General features: G+C 52.1%; 1 protein-coding gene across 1 annotated transcript in view; it reads left to right on the top strand.

Annotated features, from left to right (window-relative positions):
- The window catches only part of AJAP1 (adherens junctions associated protein 1), a 38,906-nt gene extending 20,993 nt beyond the window's left edge, over window positions 1-17,913 (top strand). Inside the window, exons 3-6 of the mRNA XM_058039570.1 lie at window positions 3,627-3,714; window positions 6,375-6,617; window positions 8,525-8,655; window positions 13,219-17,913. Of these exons, the coding sequence (XP_057895553.1) occupies window positions 3,627-3,714; window positions 6,375-6,617; window positions 8,525-8,597 (404 nt within the window). The 3' untranslated portion in view covers window positions 8,598-8,655; window positions 13,219-17,913. The remainder of the gene's footprint in view (window positions 1-3,626; window positions 3,715-6,374; window positions 6,618-8,524; window positions 8,656-13,218) is intronic.
- Window positions 17,914-18,671: the final 758 nt, after the last annotated feature.

The raw sequence follows: 18,671 nt of genomic DNA, 5'->3' as shown, positions 1-18,671 counted from the left end.
ATTTTCTTTCTTTCATCAGTCCAGCTCAAAATACCAGGAAGTTGCCAGGAGCCGTGGTGGGTTTTTTGCTGAAAAGCTGCATTTTCACCTCAGGATGTCTAACACTCCCTGGGCTGGGTTTCAGAGAGATCACTGATTTACCAGGTGAAAAACCAAAGCAGCTTTGCTGACCTCAGCTTTGCCAGCAAGGTGTTGGGAAGAGCAGAGCCAATTGTGGCATGGTGGATTGGGCAGCAGAGGAACTGGCTGTGTACTGTGACAAGGCTTTTCAAGAAGATTTCTGCTGTGTCTCCACCCCTGTATCAAACCCTTGTGGCTTTTGTAAATTATTTTCCTTACAAGCTATTAACCAGCAGTAGGTTCACGTTACGGCCAAATCTGGCTGATCCCCCCTGGGAAAGGCCGGCGGTGGCAGCAGGGAGGCCACACCACGCTCCTGATTGAATTGTTCTGTCTGCAAGCAGCTTTATCAGGGCATGAGGTTTTTGGGGCTCAGATGTGATTTCTGATGGCTGGGGAAGCTGTAAAGCCTCTTGAGTCCAGCAGCTTTGCCCCAGCTTCTCCACAATGCTCAGGAGGAGGCATTGGCATCCTGGTGCTCAGGGCATGTGAGAACAGAGGAAGGGGACTCATGCCAGGGCTGAGGATGGGATGCTGAGGAGAGGGAGATCCACACAGCACAAGTGTGGGAAGAGACCGGGGGTAGCAATATCTGGCCTGTAAGAGTAACGCCAGTTTTCTCCCTTTCAAATGAAATAGAGCTGTTTTCTCCTTTTTCTAATTTTATGCAGCTTCAAGGCCTTGACGAGGGTCTTCAAAGAGTTGCAGCTCGTAGCTGTTTTTATTGGGAAAATGAAAAATACAGGCTCCCTAACCAGAGCTGTTGAAATAAAGGCCTTGGGGGATAGAGGTTCTCTTTGTTTTTAATTAAGAGCTTATATCTCCTGTTCGCTGCCATGGCGTGCTCCTGCAGTAGCAAGACATTAGTCTCGAATGGATTTTTCTCATGGAATTAATTCCATTGATGCAGAGCTGTCCGGGAGCCGTTTCAAAAGGTGGCCAGAAAGGCCAAACCTCAGCACTTTCATCTCAGCAGCAAATATACGGTCTTTAAAATAACAGATAAAAAAAAAGAAAAAAAAGAAGCAAGCCCTGGCATTGGCTTGCTCTGAGAAGATTGGGGTTTTGCCCGGGATGTGGGGAATATGGAGCTGGGTTGTGCCGCCTTGCTGGGGATTCTGTGGCCCCTCTCCCCCCCACCTTGGGGATTTAGAGGCCCTAGTGAGAGCGGACGGCACGAGAGTGGAAAAACCCAGAGATATTTCAGCATTTCTGAGGGTTCAGAGAGCGCCTTTGAAGAGCTTTCCCTCCTGGCAGGCGGCGTGCGGAATTCTGCTGCACTAGCAGAAGCGCAGAGAGGCTTGGACACACTTTCGGCTCCATTAAATACTTCTCCTGTAATTACCCTCCAGTTAAATGGTCACTGCGTCAAATTGCCTGGTAAAAGCCTTGGCAGGGGGAGCCCTCGCCGGGCTGAGGCGTTTGCAGGTGAGAGGGGCCGGGGCTGGGTGTCCCTCCCCGCTGCAGCTCCCTGTTTCCACGGCTCATAACGTGTAATTACACGGCCACGGGGCCCCGTGACCTGCTGGGATCGGAGCTTTTGCCAAGGAGATGAGCAAACAAAGCCCAGGCGCTGTAATCCCTGCTCCCGGGGTCTCTCTCTGGGGGCACTGGCTCTCATGGGGAGTTCCCTACACTGGAGGAAGAGGATTTTGCCCCGTGAGCTGTTGATTTTATCTTCCAAGTCCCGTTCCTCCATCCCGTTGGGCTTAATCTAAAACACTGCTTTGCCCTTGGCAGCATCTCTGTCCACCTCACTTCACCCACCAGGGTGCTTTATGTCCCTTACAGGGCATTTCCCTCTCAGAGGATGCCCCACACATTAACCCCATCTCTGACAGACTGGATATTTGCTTGATCTTGCTCCGTTTGGCCCTACATGCTTTGAGGGCCTAATAGAAAATATTTGATATATTCATAAATTGATATATTTGTAAATTAAGAATAAAGACCTGGTAGTGTTTATTGCAGCAGGCATTGCTATAGGGAACCACCTGTTGGGTGCCTTCCCTCTGCCCATCACCAGCCTTGAGACAAAAGTCTCCTGTCCCCTTCAAACCCCCCTGGCTTCTGCAGAATCTATACATGATGTAAAGGAACTTTGCTGTGCCGGTACATATGGCATCTTATGTGTGTGACGGAGTCTAAAATTATCCAGCCTTTCTTAAAATCCATGTGTCCTGCTCCAAGGAGCTGCCATCCTTCCCAGTGCTCAGCCACCTGCAATCTGTTCTGCCTGTGCCTTTCCCATTACGTAAATGCAAGGATTAATTGCATCGTTAGGTTCTCCCGTGGCCCTGCCACCGCTGCCTCAGCTCCCAGCATTGCAGCAGGTCTCGTCCCCGACTCCGCTTCTGTTTTCAAAGGAATCGGGCACTGGGCTGGCTTGATTTTATTTTTAGAGCCTTTCCTTTTATCTTTCCCAGCAGCGTCCCACTGGGAGCTGCTCCAAGGCTGCCGTGCAGGATGCGGCCGGGCTGGCTGCTGCCAGGGTGGGCGTCACTCCCGACCTGCCACGAGCTGCCACCGCCCTCCTCGGGCCCGTGGGGACATGCTCCCATCGCCATCACCCTCTGGGAACTCAGAAGTCCTTCTCTGGGCCTCACCTTCAGCAGGTGGGGTGCCACTGGGAGGTGGGGAGCCTCCCAGTGTGGTATTTTCCCTGTGAGGTGAAACCTAGAGGTGGAGCAGCTGAGGATTGAGCTGGAATTGGCTGCTGCCCACCCTGCCAGCACAGGGGCCACGAGTGAGTCCTTCCCCAGGAGCAGAGGCTGCCCCAGTGCTGCCCCTGGCTCCCCCTGCCACCCCCTGCTCCAGCTGAGCCATGGCCCTGGCACTGACTCCGTCCTTGCCACAGACACATACAGATATATATATAAAACTGCTTATTTTCCTGTCATTCTAGGACTTATTTATTTATTAAAACTACCATCCATCAGGAGCTGCAACATCTGTTTGTGAAAAATAGCACATCCTTGGGCTGCAGCCAGGAAAAATCATTTCATTACGAAATTGCAACTGTAAGGCAGCACAAAATCACAAACATAGTGTACAGCGAGCCGCTTTTGTTTCCAAACTGCTCATTAGGAATGATCCACGAGCCAAAATGATACCCCGTGGAAGGTGAAGAGGGGGAAATGAGCCCACCCGACCTGCGAGGCGAGCAGCCGCCAGCGCTGTAATTATTCTCCCTGGTGAATCCCGCACCCGGTGCAGGGCCGTGCTCGTCTCCCTTTCCGTCCCAGAGGGGAGACGTCTTCACTTCTCTTCCGTTCTTCGTGCCTAATTCGGGCTGACAAGGAACATACTTGAGAGGATAGGAAATGAGGAGCCTGGCTTACAGATTTGTTTTGTGTAAGGCAGGAGAGAGGATTGCGGCGCCGCTGCCGGGGGCTGTGTGTGGCCTCGTGCTGGGAGGGGGTGGTGGGGGGCTGTGTGGGGATGGGGGGGCTCTGCCAGGGTCCCCTCAGTTCCCATCCCCACTGTCTCTTTTATTCTGTCTGCAGGTCTGGCTGTTCATCAGATAATCACTATTACCGTGTCCCTCATCATGGTCATAGCTGCGCTGATAACAACTCTTGTCTTAAAAAATTGGTAAGGTCCCTCCTGCTCTGCTTGGCTTGGGGGGGTGGCATGGGATGGGGACAGGATGGGGATGGAGGTGCCCATCCCGCTGCAGGCGCCAAAGCCTGTGGCACCTGCCGGGATTGCAGGAGAAAATGGGGGGTTTACGGCAAAACCTCCAAAGGAGGCTGGTGCATCGGGGTTCAGCTGTCCCCCTGCAGCTTCCCCACCTCACACCACCTGGCCAGTGGCTTTGGGGACCAGCATGTGCCCAGGCTGGGTGGACAAGTCTCATGGGACACGTGCCTCAGCACAGTGCCACCTGGAGAGGTCAGAGCCGTGTGTTGGGCCACAGCAGGTGTTCTCAGGATCTGTCCAGTGCCATCAGCTCCTCCGCTGCCTTCCCTAAGGAGCTTTGATGCTGCTCCTAAAATCCCCAGCCTGGCTTGGCAAGAAGCAGCTGCACCTCCTGCCCTTCCCTGTGACCCCAGGGACAGAAGGGCATCTTCGAAGCCCCTCAGGTGCCACGGTTTGAAGCATGCCCCAACCCCCAGGGCGCTGCTGTGCTCCTCCAGCTTCATGTGCTCCGGTTTGTTCTCTCAGTGTGGCTTGGGCGTATGGCAAAATAGGTTAGCTTTCGCTCCAGGCACTCCTCACTTTACCTATTTTCCCAGGGAATCTGGCCTACTTTGAGGTCAGCGTTGCTGGCATAGCGACACGGCTGCAGCACGGGGCTGGGGGAGCCTGGCTGGTGGCTCTCCCTTCCGGCCTGGCCGAGCTCTGCGTGGGTGCTGCAGCAAATCAATTTCTGCAGCCAGGAGGCAATTACAGCACCGGGTTGATGAGGAGCCTGCTGGCTAGCTGGGATGAGAGGAGAAGCCCTTTGCAGGGCTATGGAGGCATCTTCATCTTGGTATAGCTGTAATGCTGAGCAGCAGCCAACTGAAAGCACACAGGTTCTGTCCCCACAGCTGAACTTGTGGGGAGCAGCCAGTGAGGCTCCCTGCTTTATCTCGAGTGGTATTTAATTCACTGAACTCCCCTGGTTGCTGCAGTGTTTCAGTGAAGGAGCAGGGAGAATAGTTTATGAAACACTTGTGGGATTTGTCTCCAGTCGCAGCAGTGAGCGGTACGAGTCATTGATCCGGCTGACCACAGCTTGGCAGAACAGCTCAGTAACTGCTGCTGGAGCCAAAAGGGGCGAAAAAATAAATCCAGTGATCAGTGTGGAACAGAAATGCTTTACAGTAAGTGAAATTGAGAAATCACCGGTGAAAATCCTCAGCAGGAGAGTGTGGGCAGCACCCAGGTGTGTCCAAGGTGAAGAAGAAACAGTACCTGGGAGTTTGCTCAACTCTACCCAAACTGCCTCGGTTCATTGGGTGATTTCAGGCTGCGTTCAGTGACCCACACCACATGCTCTGGCCCTGTCCCCAGCAGGGACACAGTCACTGTCCCCATCCTTTGGCTGGCATTTGTCCCCTTCAAGCAGGATGGGTGAGTGATGGCTGCGTGCCAAGCCAGCATCCTTCTTGTCACTGCTCCTCCTGCACACGTGCCGTGGGGAGACAGCTGTTGGTTTAGGGCTGTCTCCTTCACTTGCATCAAGCAGAGCGGAGCCAGCAGTCAGATGCTGTCACCCTGGCCAGCACTGCTCCCAGCAGAGCCCCACATTCCTGTCCCCAGGAGTGCCCCTCCACAGATCGCCAGCTCTCACCACCCTCAGAGCTGCCACCTCCCAAAACTCCAGCGTTCTGCAAGGCGCTGTCAATCCCATCTGGAAAAAGTGGCATCTTAATTAAATCAGTGTCTAGACCCTGAAATAGGACCAGGCTGATTGAGGGCGGCTCCTGCGAGCTGGGGTTCTCCTCGTCTCTGACGTACTGAGGCAGAAGTGTTGTGCAGCCACGAGATCCTTATGAAGCCTCCAGAGCTGGAGGAGCCCCCGGAGAGCAGGGCTGCCCTGCCAGCCATCCCTCTGCTGTGTCACTCCAGGTCCTGAGCTCGTTTATCCTGAGAAGTTCCAACCTGTTGGTGTCTCCCAAATGGAAAGGGTTTCACTTCATTGTTCTCACCTACATATTTTCACTTAAGAAAAGGCTTTTGCTTCCTGCAGGTACAAAAGTGTGACTCATTAAGTCATTCCTCTGATGGGAAAGAGCTTGTGTCTAAAATGTAAATTTGGTTCTTATAAAAAAGCACCGAGCCAAATGACTGCTTGTGGCTGATCTTTCCAATTCTGAATTGGAATTGGAATTTCTGAATTCTAATATAATATGGAACAATCTGGTCAATCAGGTGAGTTCCCTTGCCAAGTTTCAGGGATACACTGTGCCTCCCATCCCTTCTGCTTTGGCCTTTCAGGCCATAACAGACTTATAATGGAGGGAAAGTTTTCACACAGACAGACAGTGGGATGGGACAGGGGGAATGGTTTTCAACTAAAGGGAAGATTTAGATTAAATCTTAAGGGAAACTTCTTCCTTATGAGGGTGGTAAGGACCTAGCACAGGCTGCCCAGAGAAGCTGTGGCCCTGGAAGAATCCAAAGCCAGGTTGGACAGGGTTGAACAACCCAATCTAGTGGAAGGCATCTCTGCCCACGGCAGGGGGATGGAACTGGAGGATTTTTAAGGCCCCTTCCAGCCCAGACCATGCCATGACTGTCCGATTCTCTCTGCCCCCGCCCAGCTGTGCGCAGAGCGGGCGCCCCCGGCGCAACAGCCACCAACGCAAGCTGGACCAGCAGGAGGAGAGCTGCCAGAACCTGACGGACTTCGCCCCCGCCCGCGTGCCCAGCGCCCTCGACATCTTCACCGCCTACAACGAGACGCTGCAGTGCTCCCACGAGTGCGTGCGGACCCCCGTGCCCGTCTACGCCGAGGACACCTTGCACTCGCCCGGGGATTATAAAACCACCTTCAATGGAAACAGGTGAGCTGGGCGCCGTGGTTTGGGTGTGGGGGCAGCACCCCGGGGTGATGGGGGCTCGTCACTGAAATGTTTTCTGAAAAATCCCTTTGGCAAGATTTTTTTTTCTCCTGAGAAGTTAGGAGGCCTCAGAAACAAAATGTAAGCAATAATTATCTGATTGCTCAGAATGTGGTTTGGAGGTTGTTTACCAACAGGTGTGTGATGGCATTCACAGGGGTCTTAGGATGAGGGAAGAGACGAGGATCTGACTCCACATTTCAGAAGGCTTGATTTATTATTTTATGATGTATATTATATTAAAACTATACTAAAAGAATAGAAGAGAAGGTTTCATCAGAAGGCTAGCTAAGAATAGAATAGGAAAGAATGATAACAAAGGTTTGTGGCTCAGCTCTCTCTCCGACTGTGATTGGCCATTAATTACAAACATCCAACACGGACCAATCCCAGATGCACCTGTTGCATTCCACAGCAGCAGATAACCATTGTTTACATTTTGTTCCTGAGGCCTTTCAGCTTCTCAGGAGGAAAAGTCCTAAGGAAAGAGTTTTTCATAAAAGATGTTTGCGACACAGGTGCATCTTTGATTGGTCTCGTGTAGATTGTTTTTACTTAATGACCAATCACAGGTCCAGCAGTATTGATATTATGGTCAGTCGCAAGATTGTATTATCATTCTTGCCTAGCCTTCTATCTGTATCCTGTCTCTATTTCTTTTAGTATAGCATTTTTAATATAATATATATCATAAAATAATGAATCAGCCTTCTGAAACATGGAGTCAAGATTCTCATCTCTTCCCTTGTCGAGGCTGCCTGCAAATTCCACAAGGGGTGACGTTCCAAGAGCATTTGGAAGAGCCTCCTACCTCTTGGGTGCTCACCCACTCATAGTTCAGTGTGGAACCGGCCCCCTGACCCCAGCTCTGGTGGTGAGGCTGGATGGGTGCCTCAGCGGGCTGGGAGAGCTCAGCACCACACACGGTGTTCATGTCCCAGCTGCTGCTGCTCCTGCCAGCACATAAAATGCCACTGGATCCATTTTTCCAGCACCCGTGCTGTCTCCTCAGTGGCATCGGCTGCAAACAAGCAGGTGATTAATGGAGGAGCAGGCAGCGAGAGCCAAATGAGCCGTTTGGCTGCTGCAAAACAACGGCACAGCGCTAACAAGGAGCGTCGTTTGCAGCCAAGGGATGTGGCCCTGCTCTGCCAGCCCCTTGCCTGCCCAGGGAGGGGGGATCAGGAGCAGCGGGGTTGGGAGCGATGTTTCCCGCACCACGGGCTGTCTCCAGAGTGCTTTCACTGGGTGCTGGCGTGGTTTCACCATATGGTAAATGTGTGTCCCCATCAAAGGTGGAGGGGAAGCCAGGCAGAGAGTTTTGAGGGAGAAAATGAGCAGCTGATGCTCCAGACAGCCTTGAGGAACCACGGCATGTGTGGCAGCCGCAGCCCAGATCTGCCTGCCCCAAGGACAGGCCTGGAGCCAACAATTTAATGCCTTTCAGCCAGCACTGATGCCTTTGCAATCAGCATTTCTTACATGTGTGCAGAGTTCTGCTCGTCTGCATTTTCCAGGGTTTCTTCACATCTCAGGAGGTGGAGAACTGGCAGGGATTGTCACACCATTTTGTTGGGTGTCCAAAAGCCTTGGTTTGATATGAACTCCAGCCAGGTGACAGAGAGTGCCTGTGTTATGACTAGCAAAGATCATGGCTTTATCACCATCCAGGGATGCTTTTCTGGGACCCTCTATCCCAGAGCACTTCCAGGCAGCCTGGTGCACCCAAGCCCACTCAAAGCATCACTCCAGAGAGATGTAGAACAGCTGAGTGTGCAGCAGGCCAGCCCGGCTTGCGCCGTGTGTGTTACGTACCAGCGTGTACAAGCCCCTCTTTCTGCTCACTGCAGACCCTCTTCTTCTGACCGGCATCTTATTCCCGTGGCCTTTGTGTCTGAGAAATGGTTTGAAATCTCCTGCTGACTGGCCGAAGCCTGTTTGACTTCTGGGCGCAGGGCAGACGCCAGCGGGCTGTTTCCTGGTACGTACCGCGCTCCCCGCATCCATCCCGCACCCATCCTGTGTCCCTGCTGTGCCCATCACACCCTGCCCGGTGCCATCCTTCCCCCTGCACTTCCTTCAGTGCGACTGGAACTCATTCCATGCCTGGATGGGGCATTGGGAGACAAACAAGGCTCACTTTTCCAGGGAGGTTAATTGCAGACAGGCCAACACTAACAGGGCAGGACTGGGATGGACAAAGACTCAAAAGCAAAGGGTGCCTGGGGCAGCCTTGAAGTTCAGCCTGATCCCATGGTTCCAGCCCACCTCTGAAACCTCAGCAAGTCACAGTAATTTCCGTGCTGGGAAATGGCCTGATCTGTAATTAACCTCTGGTGGCATGATGGACAGCCCGCCTCGTCGGAGCGTGCACGCTCCACCAGTATCTGAAAGCTCATTTGGTGATGTTGGCTGTCATGAACACTTCCATGCTCACTGCAAGGGTGCTGGGGTCCTCCTCCTCCTCCTCCTCCTCCTCCTCCTCCTCCTCCTCCTCCTCCTCCTCCTCCTCCTCCTCCTCCTCCTCCTCCTCCTGCTGCTCTGCAAGGCCAGCCCTTCAAGCACAGTCCCCATCAGCCGGTCACACCTGGGGTGTTGCTGTGACTGAAGGAGTGCAGCGATGTTAAGGTTGCAACAGTACAATCTTTGGGGATTTCCTTCTCTTTTGTTGAGTTGCCCTGAGCCGTTTTCACCTCCTTGTGTCACTTTTGAAGGTGGCACAGCTGATGGCAGTGGCAGGAAAAGTCTGTGTGTGCCAGCTCGCCCTGGGCAGCGGTGCCCGCTTGAGCCACGTGCTCAGGTGAATTAATTGCTCTGTCCCAAGTCCCTGCTGTAATGAATCATATATTCAGTGTAAATGAAATTTCCAGCCTTCCCTGGCTGCAGCTCACTTGGAATAGCCTGTTTAACATTATGCACAGCTATTGAACACAGAAATATAATTAGATTAGAATGGAAGGGAATAAAAAGTTAATGATCTTGGCCGTGCTGGGGCTGTGGTGTCTAGACAGGGCAGGTGAGGTGTGTGCCAGCACAGTGGGGCACAGAGAGCAGGGATTCACCTGGCATGGCCCCACTGCCCCCCCAGAGCCTCTTCTGGCTGCAGCAGCTTCACTGGTGAAGGTGAGAGGCTCTCACTCCCCATCCACTGATATGCTCATGTTTTTTCTCTGATTCTGTTGTTGTGGCCATTGTCTCAGGGAACAGAGGGCAAAGGAACCCAGGCAGGAGCCGGTGCCAGGAGTGAGGGCAGCAGGAGAATGAGCATGGAGGATCTGCAGGGAACACCAGCCTCAGCAATAACCCACTGGGCCTTTTCCATCCTCAGTTTTGTAGTTTGGGAAGTCTTTCCATTGGCTTAAAGTGAATTGAAAAGAAATAAGACAGCTACACTCAATGCCATCTACAGCTCTCCATGCCTCGGGTAGAGGGGAAGGAAGGAGCAGCTTGAAGCACTGTAGGAATCCTGTGTGGATCCCACTGCTCCTGCCCCAGGTCCTGTGAAACCCCAGGCCAAAACTATGCCCTGGTCACCTGCATAGATTTCTTTAAATAGCCTGAAGCCATTCCATTACGCCTTATTAAATCCTTGAAATTCTCATTGATCCGTTTTCATGGAATCCATGAAACGCACATTGACGCGCTCTGGAAAAATCTATCGGGCTCGTACCTGGAGCATTAGCTCTGTAATGGCACTTCAATTACAGACTCAATTCTGGAAGCTGCTGTTTGGTTTCATTAAGGATAACAAAATGAGATTGATCCCCAAACCTGTTCTACCTGTTCCCTGCATGTTTACTCTGCACAGGTGTGTTTGCACCAGCGTGTTTCTGGGACACACTTGCATAAGCGGCGTGTCCCAGCTGAAACCAGGTGCTGTTGGGAAATCCCTCAGGTGAAATGAGCATTCCAAGTTTTCATGTGTCACTGTGTGAGGTGCAGATGGCGCGGAGACGAGCTCCCTGCTAGGCTGTCCCTGCCAGGCTGTCCCTGCCACCGCGGTTGCCTTGTGCTGTCACCAGCTGCCAAGTGCCAGAGGAGCAGTGGGATGGAGGGAAGCAGAGGAGTGCGGGCATGGAGGATGCCTCTCCAGCTCTTGTTTCTAGGGGAGAGGCTGGTGGAGAAGGAGATGCAGCTGCTTGGGCTGCACCGTTTCCGGGGGAATGAGTATTTCCTGGCTGGCATCCACAGCTGCAGCAAGGTCACCTGAAGGGGACAGTTGCTGTTGACCCACTGCACCACAGCAGAGGAGGAGGATAATCTGGAGCACGTGCAGCTTTCTGGCTGGAGGGGCCACATGCAGCTCTCTCCTCACACCCCCTTTCTCCTGGTGTTTTACACATTTTAATTGACAGCATTTCACAGCTCTGAGCTGTCTTGTGTGCACATTGGTGCTTCTGATGGTGTGGGGCCAGAGCTGGAGGCACAAGGCAGGTGGCATGTCCCAGGACAGGGGTGGCAGGACAGAGGTACTACAGTTGTTGAAATGACCACCAAGTTGGAATTTAATGTCAACTTCACATCTGACAGTCTGTGAGCCTGGTGTGAGGACTGGCCACAGTGCTGCCCAGCTGTCACCCTGGCCTTGGGTGATGCCGACAGCATCATCAGGCTGGGCTGAGCAGTTGAGGCAGCAGATATAATGGACAGCACTGCAGAGCATCTCCAGCCCAGAGAGCTGCAGGCAGCGCCACGTTTGTGTCAGGAAACCTGGTAAAACTCATCCAGGTACACAGGGAGCAGATGTTGAAGCTGTTTCCTGGGGTCAGGTTCCTCCTGTGCCAGCAGGAGCCACGGGGAGGGCTCCTGTGCTGCAGGCATGGTCCCTGTCAGGGCACCATCCCTGCCCACAGCAGGCAATGCTGCCCCTGGCAAGCAGCTGGTGAAGCTTTCCAGCAGACTGCCTGTACTGGTTTCTGGGCCCCGCTGGAGCACCAGCTCCTTGGTAGATGCCACAGCTCAGCAGCAGCTGCTCCTGCAGGCAGAGAAGTCAGTCTGTCTGCAGCAGTGCAGCCTCAGTGCAGCCCTGGGCTGGCTAGGTAAGGAAGCTCTCAGGAGTTACCTGAAGGGAGGGATGAAAAGGAAAACTTCTCTTGCCTGGTGCCAGTGGTGCTGGAGGAGGACCCAGACAGAAGCAGGAGCAGCACCGCTCTGCAGACCAGCGCAGGACACGTGCCAAAGACTTGAGTGGCTTTGTCCAGGCACCACAGCACAGGATGGCTGGTTTGGCTTGATTTCATCCTGGCTTTGGGGCTTTCTGAAATGAAGTTTGAGATTCCGCATTATTCTTGTCCTTAATCCCGCTCTCTTTGACTGAAAAACCCCATGGAATGAGATTATACAAAAATCTGTAAGGTTGATCAAGCGCTGACCTACTTTGCACAAAGAGGCTATTTGGGATACAATACCAATTGTACACCCTGCTGTTGTGCATTAACCAGTGCCCACCAGGAGCCACGGGACGCTGGGCACCTCTGGCAGGCAGGGGACACTTTGGGGCAGCAGCTGAGCTGGTTTGGTGACACCAGCCTGACCCTGCCCTGGCACAGAGCTGACAGCAACGTGTGGAAAAGCCACGCTGGAACACGGCAGCAGCTGCTGCTGGCCCCGTTCTGCCTAACAACAGCAAATGGTTTGTGTTAACATTAACAGATAATGAGTCATCATAAAAGATCCCAGCTTGTCTTTGGAGGAGTAGCAGCAGTCCCAGCACAGCCCCAGCACAGGAGATTAAGGACTCTGGAAAATCTGTCTCGCTAATTAAGACTTCGGGGTTGTTCTTGGAGATGGTGAATTGGGCATCTTGCTTAAAAATAGTGGTTTTTTAGAGAAAGGATCCTGGAACAAAAAACACAGCACATTGTGGATGCTGATCCCAGCCAGGCAGAGGGCACAGGTTAGGGATGTGTGGGTCAGGAATGTGTATCCTGAGCATGGCTGTACAGGGTGTAGGTACCTGCTGGCAGCTGTCTTTGGCACACCCATCTGTGCTACAGCTCATTAAATGTCCCAGACATGTAGAGCAAGTGGCCACACGCCAGTGATGGGGAGTGATTGTCTTCACATTGAGGGTCCAAAATTGCATAGGAAGGCATCATCCAGTAGATGGTAAATAAATAGCTTAAGGACTTTGATAGGATCTCTGGTTTGGTGCTTAACCAATTCCCTATTGATTCTTTAGATTTAACTTTAGAAAATCTCGTTAGTGCTTGTCATCATCTGCTCGTCTGCCAGAGCACTCGCTGCTCGAGGCCCGAGTGTGAGAATCTGCAGAATGCAGGGATGATCTGGAGTAAATCCCACTCTGGTAAAGGCCCTGAGGAGAGAGAAGTAGTGGTCCCAATCCCCAGAACAGACCAGAAGCTGCAGAGAAGGAGGAGGAGGAGGAGGTCACTGATAGCCCCAGGAATCCCACAGCTCCACAGCCAAGGGGGAAGGAGGAGGAAACCTCTAGGCTGTGAGAGATCATCCAAGCAGTGATGCAAGACTTGGTGCAAATCCCCTGTCGTGACTTAATCTTTCTTTTTCTTCTCGTCCTCAACAGGATTCCATTGGTGAACCTGTAAAAAATATAAAAAAAATAATGGGTTACCTGTACCTACCATTTCTGTTTACCAGTAGGAGACTCAAAGAGCAGCGTTCTATGGGCCAAATATATTTTTATAAAAATGAACACGCCTATAGGTAACTGCGTTGTCAAGGAGCACGTTTTTGGGAGGAGAGAAAGGAAAGTGTGCGAGTAAAGAATCCCGTGGAGGAGGAGGAGGAGGAAGAGGAGGAGGAACCAGCAAAGGGATGGAAAGGGAAGGAATGAGCGCCTGGAGCCCGGCCATGGATGGTGACTCTGAACCTGTGCCAATAATTACCATTATGTGCCATGAACCGATGCAAAGACTTTGCAAAGAGCTGAGACAATAACGCCTGGAAATGTTGTGGAGGACAAGTGGGGCATCTCTTCTGGTGGGGTCATCCATTCCAGTCCATACATACGGTATATGTAGAGAGAAAATATATATATATATATACACACACAAACACTTTTTGTACTGTAGCAATTTTTGAAGATCTTAAATACTCATTTTTAAAGAAGATGTCATGGGCTAAAAGTCTCATTTCTTTAACACGCATCATGCAAACTGGGTGATCTGATGTTTTCTACTTTGGCAGCTTGCCTGTCAACCTATATGTGTATATATAGGTAGACATATATACATATATATACGTGTGTGTGTGTATGTATAGACATATATATGTACGTATACATATATATATATAATTTTGGTTCTTTTTGGAAATGCTTTTTCAGCGACGCGACCGTGGTGGGAGACAGCTGGGGCTGTGCTGCCGGCGGGAAGCAGAGGAAAAGCTTCCCAAAACCATCCAGAGCACAGCTCAAGGCGGTGCTGAAGGTATTTCCAGGCTTCTGTATCCCAAGACATCATCAAGGTCGATGGGAAGAAGCTGGAAATCCTGAGCCTGCCCCGTTTCCACAGTGCTGTGATTTCTGCCATGCTAGGCATGACACCTCGGGGCCAGACGGGGCAGATTTTAGGGTGGACTTCCAAGAGATGGGCCTCTCATGGCACAGAAGAAAGAAATTTAGGAATGGGGTGTGGGAAGGATTTTGGAAAATGGCTTCTGAATTGGCCACAGCACCAAAGTTTACTCAGCCCTGTGTGAGAAACCAGAGGAAGGAGCTCGTGTCCTCCTCCCCCAGCCTGGGGCTGTGGGATTGAGAGAGCCTCTTCCTTTGTTCTCCCAGTCTTGGCTGGCTCTGCTGCAGCAGGAGAAGACACAGCCGGCTGTCCACAATCCTGGAGATCTCTTAATAATGTTCAAAGGGAATTTTTGCCAGGGAAGCACGATTCTGCAGGCTCCAGTTTGGCGTGTTGCTCTAGAAACACGTCCACGCCCGTCCAGCTCCTGCTGGGGTGGGTGGCGTTCGTGGGTGCTGACCCTAAACCCTCTGTCCAAGTCTTTCCATGGAGTCAGGTGCTGCCATGCCGTGCTGCACATCAGACACTGGGATGGGTCTCACTTGGGTCCCTTCAATGCTAAAAGGGTGGAAACGACAGCAGAGATCAGACCAAAGTCCTCCAGTTCTTTTTTGTAAACTGCCCTTGGTAAATACTAGTGGTTTTTTAGAATTGTCCAGATCCACGTTTCTACTCCCCCACTGATTACTCAGCTCCTTTTCTTTATGATAATGAACGTGCAGTTTAAAAACAAACAAAAAAAAAAAAAACAAAAAAACAAAGCAGAACCCTGTGGTGTTGCGCATAGCCACGCGTGCAGTCTCTTGTTCCCGTGTCCTTTTCTGTCCTTTTCCCATGGAATTGCACAGTCTGGATTATTTGTCCTGAATTTTTTGGACGCTGCCTCAGACAGAAGTCTTCCTTGCCAGCCCTGACAATTACCTGCGGACTTGAGCCAAGCATCCCCTGGGCAGAGCTGTGTCTCCTGGGTGGCTCGTGTCCTGCTCTCCAGAGCGTTGGATGCCTCCAGGGAGAAGAGGAGACAGTGTTTTGCTAGAGCAGTGGCCCCCAAAGCTTTAGGTGTCCCTGGGGAACGTGGGGAGTGTCTGTCCTTGGGAACTGTGGAGTCTGAGCAACTGCTCCAGGGTCATCTCAGTGTCTTGGGGCTTTCCTGTGATGCTGATCAGTGGTGCAGCCCTTGCCCACAGGTTCTCCTCCCTTTGTGACTTCTTAGGAATCCATCCACACCAGCTTTGAGCCATGTTCCTTGTGCTTCTCCCCTTAATCTTCCTATTTATTTGATTCCCACAGGTATTCCGGTGTAATCGCGGTAGCAGTGTGACAAGAAATATATCTCAGCTCCTTCATTGCAGGGCACCTGAAGCAGCGTTCTGTGTTTCTGCATGGATGGAACCTGCTGCCCGCAGGGAAGTTGTCAGGCAGAGCTGGGAGATGCCAGGGCAGCACTGGTGCAAGCAGTGATGGTGATGATGGCAGTGGTGATGGAGAGGCACCTGGCTCACAGGGAATTCCCTGTGGAGCTGGGGAAGAGGAAGGGAAAACGTGTGTGTGTGTGTGTGTGTGTGTGTGTGTGTGTGTGTTTGTGTGAGAGAGAGAGAGAAGGAAGGTGAATCACTGCAACCCTGAGGACGGGCACAGGTTTCAGAGGGCAGGACTTGCATGAGCTTCCCTCCCCGCAGTCTGCAGCAGGACATGTCCTGGTCTCCCCAGAGCTGAGCAGTGAACCAGGGAACAAAAGTAGATGCACAATCTTCCCTTATTTATAAGGACCAACAGCACTTGCACTTTATCAGAGGAAGCCTCCCCCCATCCATGCTGGGCCACTGCGGTGGAGGGAGAGGAGGAGGAGGAAGGGCTGGCATGGAGCTGCTGATGCAGTGATGGACAAGGCAGGATCCAGGCGTCCCAAGGTCTTGCACAGTGAAGAGAAATGAACTGTGTTGATCTCATTCCCTCCTATTGATGAAAGCCAAAAAACAGGAAAGAAATGAGAATAGAAAGTCGCATTTCCATGGCTTAGTCTATTGAGGAGATCTTCCCACCGTGGAAAGGCAGGGAAGCATGGTGTTCTCAGACACGCTCCTGTGGGAGCTTTGTCATGTTTTGGGCACATCGTCTCACCCCAAGGTCCTGGAAGCTTGAAAAAAGAAAAGTTTTGCTCCTTGCTTTGCTGTAAGCCCTCAGCCCGCTGCTGCTTCTTTGTTTTCAGTTCATTTTCCAGATTCCTTAGCCCCTTGAACAGACCCTGAGAAACACACCATGGCAGCCAAGAGGCTGCCACATTCCCCGGACACGTCATGGGGTGTCTGTGTGTCACTTGTGGCTCTGTCTTGGAGAAAGTGGTGTGGCACACACCACCCATGGCAAGGAGAGGTTGGCTCTCCTTGGGCTCTGCAGCAAGCCCAGGCTTCCCAGGGCTGTCTGGGACTCTCCTCCCTCCACATCCCTTGCAAACCCTGAGCAGGAGCCACAGGATGTGCCGCTCCCACCGGGCCAGGGGTGGTCCCACTGCTGCCACCGGCACCGGTGGGCTTTATCCTGCACCAAACTGAGCAGATTTGGGGCTCCAGGTCCGAGCTCCCACATCATGGCACCAACAGGTAGGACAGGCAGGGTTTGCTCCTCAACCCCCTGACCTTTGGAAGCCCCGAGGGCGGCTTCACCCCACAGCACCCCGGGCAGGGCCGGCCCTGGGGCTCTCAGCCGCCTGTCTCTCCAGATCCGATCGTTTACCTTCACTCTGTCTTCCCAGCTGGAGAAAGGGCGGCCGGTGGTGGTGGCAGGAGCCGTGCTCCGGAGAACACCAGAGCTCCATGGGACACCATGGACACCGAGCCTGCCAGGAGGTCACCGCAACGATGGCAGAGCTGGCGCGGGGACGGATTTCAGGTTACCTCTTCTCCACTGGCAGCTTGTTTGCGAAGGAAGGAAGGTAGTTCGGCTGAAACGGTAGTTAAAAATAGTAGATATTCTACACATAATATATATTTTGTAAAAAAAAAAATTAAAAAAAAAAATAAAATAGAACAAAAAATATATCTATCCTATCTCAGCCCACCCATTTCAGGATGAATGTGGTTGGAATTTTCGTTCAACCAGATATTAAATCTGTACGCGATTTTTTCAAAACCAGCAAGAAATCCCTTGCCATTTCCAAGTCTGTGGGTTTGGTCTCCCGAGCTCATCTAACGCTTCTCACACATTTTTAAGAATTACTCTCAGCATTTGTAGGTACATTTTTAATAGTGTCACGAGTGAAGATAATATTTACTTTGAAAAAAGTATATGTTGCACAAAAATGTACACTAAGGGCACAGATTTCTGACCCAGATTCTTCTATTTTAGGTTCCGAGGGGTTTATTTTTTTGTTTGATAGGACATGTACAGTGAAGTTTACACTTTATTTTTATTTTGCCAAAACCCGTTTTCTAACATGAGACAGTTTTCCTTTGTAACCGGTTTTACATCACTGAGTACTTCTTTCTTTTCCTGGGGAAAATCCTGCACCAGGAGGCACCCGGTGGAAGCGCCGTCGCCTTTTGGCACTGTGGCTGCCCAACCCGCGCACGGCACGAGCTGGGGCAGTGCCAAAAGGATCTTTTTCTCTTCCTGAGCGGTTTTTAATTTGTCTCTGTCCGTGGAAGCCGTGTATTTGGAAGCACTGTAAATGCCACCCTGTCCCCTTGCCCTCTGTATATTTAGTACTCTGATGTTGCTATTAAAACTGATATGAGAACCGCGCAGCCGCTGGTCACTGGGTTCCTCCGCGCGCGGTCCCCGGGGAGGGGACGGGGTTGGTTTGGTCTCCAGAGGAATCCATGTCTCAGCAAGGATTTCCTGGGGAAATTTCCCTGTTCCCAGCTGTGCACATCTCTGGTGACCAGCAGGGAAATAGCCCTGCCTTGATCCTGAGAAGAGGGTCTTGTGCATCCCGTTGGAATCTCCACCACAGCAGTGCCACCTCCACGCCCTGTGGCATAGGCAGGAGCGTGCCAGGTCCCCAAGCTCACCCAGTGTCCCCCAGGGCTTTGAGGGGACCCTGTGTGCCTTGGGACAGCTGCTTGGAAGAGGGAAGACTTTGAACAGCACCGTTGGGGAGTTAATTAAGCATCACTAAAGATGCCTTAAACAAGCAGCTCTGCTGTGAAATCACTTCACCCAGCTACATCTTTTACCCAAGGAGGAGTCCTGGCCATGAGCAGGTAAGTGGTGGCTCTGGTTTGCACGTTGGGTGTGGAGCAGGTGATGATGGGTCACACTCAGGCTGGCCCTGCTGTGCTGCTCAGCAGATGGACAGACAGATGGACAGACGGATGTGGGGACTGGGCAGCACAAGGAGGGCTCTTGCCAGGCAGCAGGGACAGCTCCCATAGCCCCCCTGGCTCCCACAGCACCCCCCTTCCCCAGGGCACTGCGAGACAGCACAGCTGTCATCCTCACAATGCCATCTGACCTGGAAAAAGGGGGAAAAGCTTTCATTGGTGTCCCTGTTGGCTTTGAA

This window comes from Melospiza georgiana, chromosome 22, assembly GCF_028018845.1.
Source record: "Melospiza georgiana isolate bMelGeo1 chromosome 22, bMelGeo1.pri, whole genome shotgun sequence".
Lineage (NCBI taxonomy): Eukaryota > Metazoa > Chordata > Aves > Passeriformes > Passerellidae > Melospiza > Melospiza georgiana.
Note: the sequence above shows the minus strand (reverse complement) of the source record. Positions and strands in the feature narration are given on the sequence as shown.